Raw genomic sequence first — 3,250 nt, 5'->3', positions numbered from 1 at the left:
TAATTCTGTTTATCTTTTTGAGGAACCACCAATCTTCTTTCCTGGGCTGTGACCCTCTTCAAGTCCTGACCCAGCACCTGCCCCCAGGGAATGGGACACAGTTGGGCAGGGCTGCCCACAGGTACACTCCACCCTGGTGAGGTGGCCAGGGCAGAAGGGCTCCCATTGGGTCTGGGGATGTCCCTGACTCAGTCCTGTGTGGATGGTCTGGGCCAGAGGTGGCTGGGGTCCAGGTGTTGTCTGCCACTGGGCCCTTCTGAGTGTTGATGGACAGGAGGGCTGTGGTCAGGGTGGGCCCCTGAGAAGGATGTTTGCAGGTGGGTCTGGCACAGCCCAGGCACCAAGCATTGGGTTGTAGGAATGCGGTTAAACCTGTTACCCCATGCTGGGTTGCAGGTGGGCCTTGGGGAAGGGGCTTTTCTTCACCACCACCCCACCCCCCCCACCCCACCCCCGGCTGGCTGGTGTGTGGGTGCTATGTGATTGGAGCTCAGGAGCCAGGTAAGTGGCTGTATGCAGATGCCCAGGTAAGTGGCTGCTAAGTGGCTGTCCCGTGGTATGCAGATGCCCAGGCTGAGCTTAGTGGCCAAGCTAGTGTGGGTGTCTCCTGATGCCAAGTGAGTTTTCATCTGAGGCAGGACATAGAGACTCTTGTGTGACTTGAAAGGGACAGAGAGGTGGTGGGGCAATCTGGGTTCAAGTCTCCCTGTGTGGATTAGAAACAGGTGGGTGGTGCCTGTGGCTCAGTGGGTAGGGATGCAGGCCTCATATACTAGGGATGGCAGGTTCAAACCCAGCCCCAGCCAAACTGCAACAAAAATAGCCAGGTGTTGTGGCAGGCACCTGTAGTCCCAGCTACTCGGGAGGCTAAGGCAAGAGAATCACTTAAGCCTAGGAGTTGGAGGTTGCTGTGAGCTGTGATGCCACGGCACTCTACCAAGGGTGATAATGTGAGACTCTGTCTCTAAAAAAAACAAAAACCAAGCAACCTCGAATTCCTTTCCTTGGAATAAGGAGGAGGCAAGACTTAAGAGGATCAGCAGTGCCTGAGGCTGGGGTGAGGGAAGGATGAGCAGTAGAGCCCGGGTGTTGAGGGCAGTGAAGCCCCTGTGGGCTGGTGGACGTGTGTCACTGCACAGCACCCAAACCCACAGGACAGGATGCACAGTGTGAGGACGAGCCCTGATGCCAGCTGTGAACAGGGCTCTGATGTGTCAGGGGAGGCTCATCAGCTGTGACAAACTACCTCTGGTGGGATATGTTGGTAGTGGGGGAGGCAGTGCCTGGGGACAGGGGTAGATGGGAGATCTCTGAACCTTCTGCTTAGTTTTTGGGGGAACCCCAACTGCTATAAAATGTACAGTCTTCACAAAAAGGACTGGGGCTGAGAGAGGGACTGAGCTCAGGCCTGGGTCTGTGTGGCCCCCTCTGGGGACGGTGTCCTGCACAGGCTGGTGCATGGTAACTCCTGGCTTTGTGCAGTGCACAACCTAGGCAACTGTCAGGGTGGCTTGTACAGTTGTGGATATAGACCATGGGCTGCAAGTGACCAAGGATGGTCCCAGCTCCCCGACCCAATGCCAGGTGGCCTCAGGTAAACTACAGAGCCTCTCTTTCCTAAGAGTCTTCTGAGTACCAAGTTTCTTTCTAGGCTAACATCCCAGGAGATAAAACACCTTCTGAGTCATTAGAGTTGCAGCTAACCACAGCTGGCACTTTTATTAAAGGGGTGGCAGCCTGTGGAGGGGGAGCAGGAAGGCTCTGGAGTGGTTTTCCTGATGAGCTGATGGTCACCCCTCCTGGGAGGACTTAGCAATGTCTTCCAGGTTGAAGCAGGCTAGCTGGGGTTGATGGCCAGGCTTGGGGACAGCCCCCAGGGCTGCTCTCCTCCGGCCAAAGCGGCCCACGGGCCTGATCCCGCGACCTCTGTACCAGGCAGGGTTGATGTTGGTGGCTGGAAAGGAAAGAGTGAGAGTGGCCCTTGGGCTCGAGGCCCCACGGTGTGAGTTTGCTCCCTGAGGTGGCAGGGCGGGTGCACACACTCAGAGCTCCACACAGGGCCTCTCCCAGTCTCCAGGCCACCCTGGGACCCACACGTGGAACAGGTACCCGAGGTCTGGTGAGGTTATTTCCGGGTGTGGGGTGGGGTAGCTTTGGGAGGCAGGAAGATGAAAGCTCACCAGGATCAACTTCTTTTCCTACCCCCCCCCACCCGGCTGGGCTCTCCGGTGACCACGGATGCGGCTGAGTTGGGGGTGCCCAGTGGGGTGCTCACCGTGAGTCTCCATGGAGGGCTGGTGGGTGCGATGTGCAGCCACCTGCAGGGTAAGGCCCAGCAGCAGCAGACACAGGAGCCAGGCCCTGGGTACCTTCATCTCCCTCGATCCTCAGGGGTGGCTGTTGAGGTGAGGAGAATGCCACCTGTGGCAGAAGGACAGGACACAGGTGTGAGGATGTGTGTGTGCAAGCTGGGACCTGGGGTGTGAATGCTGTGTATGTGTGAGATGTGTGTGCACACGTGTGTGAGAGGGAGTGGCCTGTGCATGCACGTATGTAACAGGGTGCTGTCACTGTTGAGAGGTGCATGTGTGCACAGCCAGGCCTGTCCTGTGCTCCCCTGGGTGGGCCCTCTGCCCCTCCTCATCCTCCTGGGACCTGGTTCTCTCCTCTGCATAGCAGGGATGAAGTGAGATGCTCAGGAGCACGTCAGCATCTGCTGGGCTAGGTCACATCTGCATGAATGCATGGTCACCAGGGAGACCCGGTGAGGCATGTGCTGGGCTCGGTCACATCTGCATGGGTGCATGGTCACCAGGGAGACCCTGAGAGATGTGTATTGGGCTTGGTCGCATCTACATGGATACATGGTCACCAGGGAGACCCCGTGAGGTGTGTGCTGGGCTCGGTCACATCTGCATGGATACATGGTCACCAGGGAGACCCCGGGAGATGTGTGCTGGGCTCGGTTGCATCTGCATGGATGCATGGTCACCAGGGAGACCCCGTGAGATGTGTGCTAGGCTCGGTCACATCTACATGGATGCATGGTCACCAGGGAGACCCCGTGAGATGTGTGCTGGGCTCGGTCACATCTGCATGGATGCACGGTCACCAGGGAGACCCCGTGAGGCGTGTGCTGGTCTCCGTCACATCTGCATGGATGCACGGTCACCAGGGAGACCCCGGGAGACGTGTGCTGGGCTCGGTCACATCTGCATGGATGAACGGTCACCAGGGAGACCCCGGGAGA

The 3,250-nt window shown here is 58.1% G+C and overlaps 2 protein-coding genes across 6 annotated transcripts in view; one reads left to right on the top strand and one right to left on the bottom strand.

Moving 5' to 3' along the window:
• The first annotated feature begins 948 nt into the window (after positions 1–948).
• Positions 949–3,250, top strand: part of LOC111727949 — a 4,320-nt gene continuing 2,018 nt past the window's right edge. For 4 of the 5 annotated variants that reach the window (XR_002775373.1, XR_002775372.1, XR_002775371.1 and 1 more), the window contains exons 1-2: positions 949–2,405; positions 2,680–3,235. Coding sequence is in view for 2 of the 5 variants with exons in the window: in XM_023518276.1 (XP_023374044.1) it covers positions 2,741–3,235 (495 nt within the window). In the remaining 3 variants the exon portion in view is untranslated. Of the gene's footprint in view, positions 2,406–2,676; positions 3,236–3,250 lie in introns of all 5 variants that reach the window. The other variant, XM_023518277.1, reaches the window with a different exon arrangement.
• PRLH (prolactin releasing hormone) lies at positions 1,791–2,375 on the bottom strand. The gene is made up of 2 exons (XM_023518278.1): positions 2,276–2,375; positions 1,791–1,954 (listed from the first exon to the last, which is right to left on the bottom strand). Exons 1-2 carry the CDS (start codon positions 2,373–2,375, stop codon positions 1,791–1,793), a joined length of 264 nt encoding a protein of 87 aa, XP_023374046.1.

This window comes from Otolemur garnettii, unplaced genomic scaffold (genome assembly GCF_000181295.1).
Source record: "Otolemur garnettii isolate 467f Iridium unplaced genomic scaffold, OtoGar3 scaffold00133, whole genome shotgun sequence".
In the NCBI taxonomy this organism is placed as follows: domain Eukaryota; kingdom Metazoa; phylum Chordata; class Mammalia; order Primates; family Galagidae; genus Otolemur; species Otolemur garnettii.
The sequence above is the reverse complement of the archived record's forward strand: the minus strand, read 5'-3'. Positions and strand labels throughout refer to the sequence as shown.

Excerpts from the sequence above, each read along its gene's own strand:
- PRLH (XM_023518278.1), bottom strand. The coding sequence starts at position 2,375 with ATGAAGGTACCCAGGGCCTGGCTCCTGTGTCTGCTGCTGCTGGGCCTT. Across the intron at positions 1,955-2,275 it reads GCCCTCCATGGAGACTCACG|CCACCAACATCAACCCTGCC; the intron begins GTGAGCACCCCA and ends TTTCCTTTCCAG.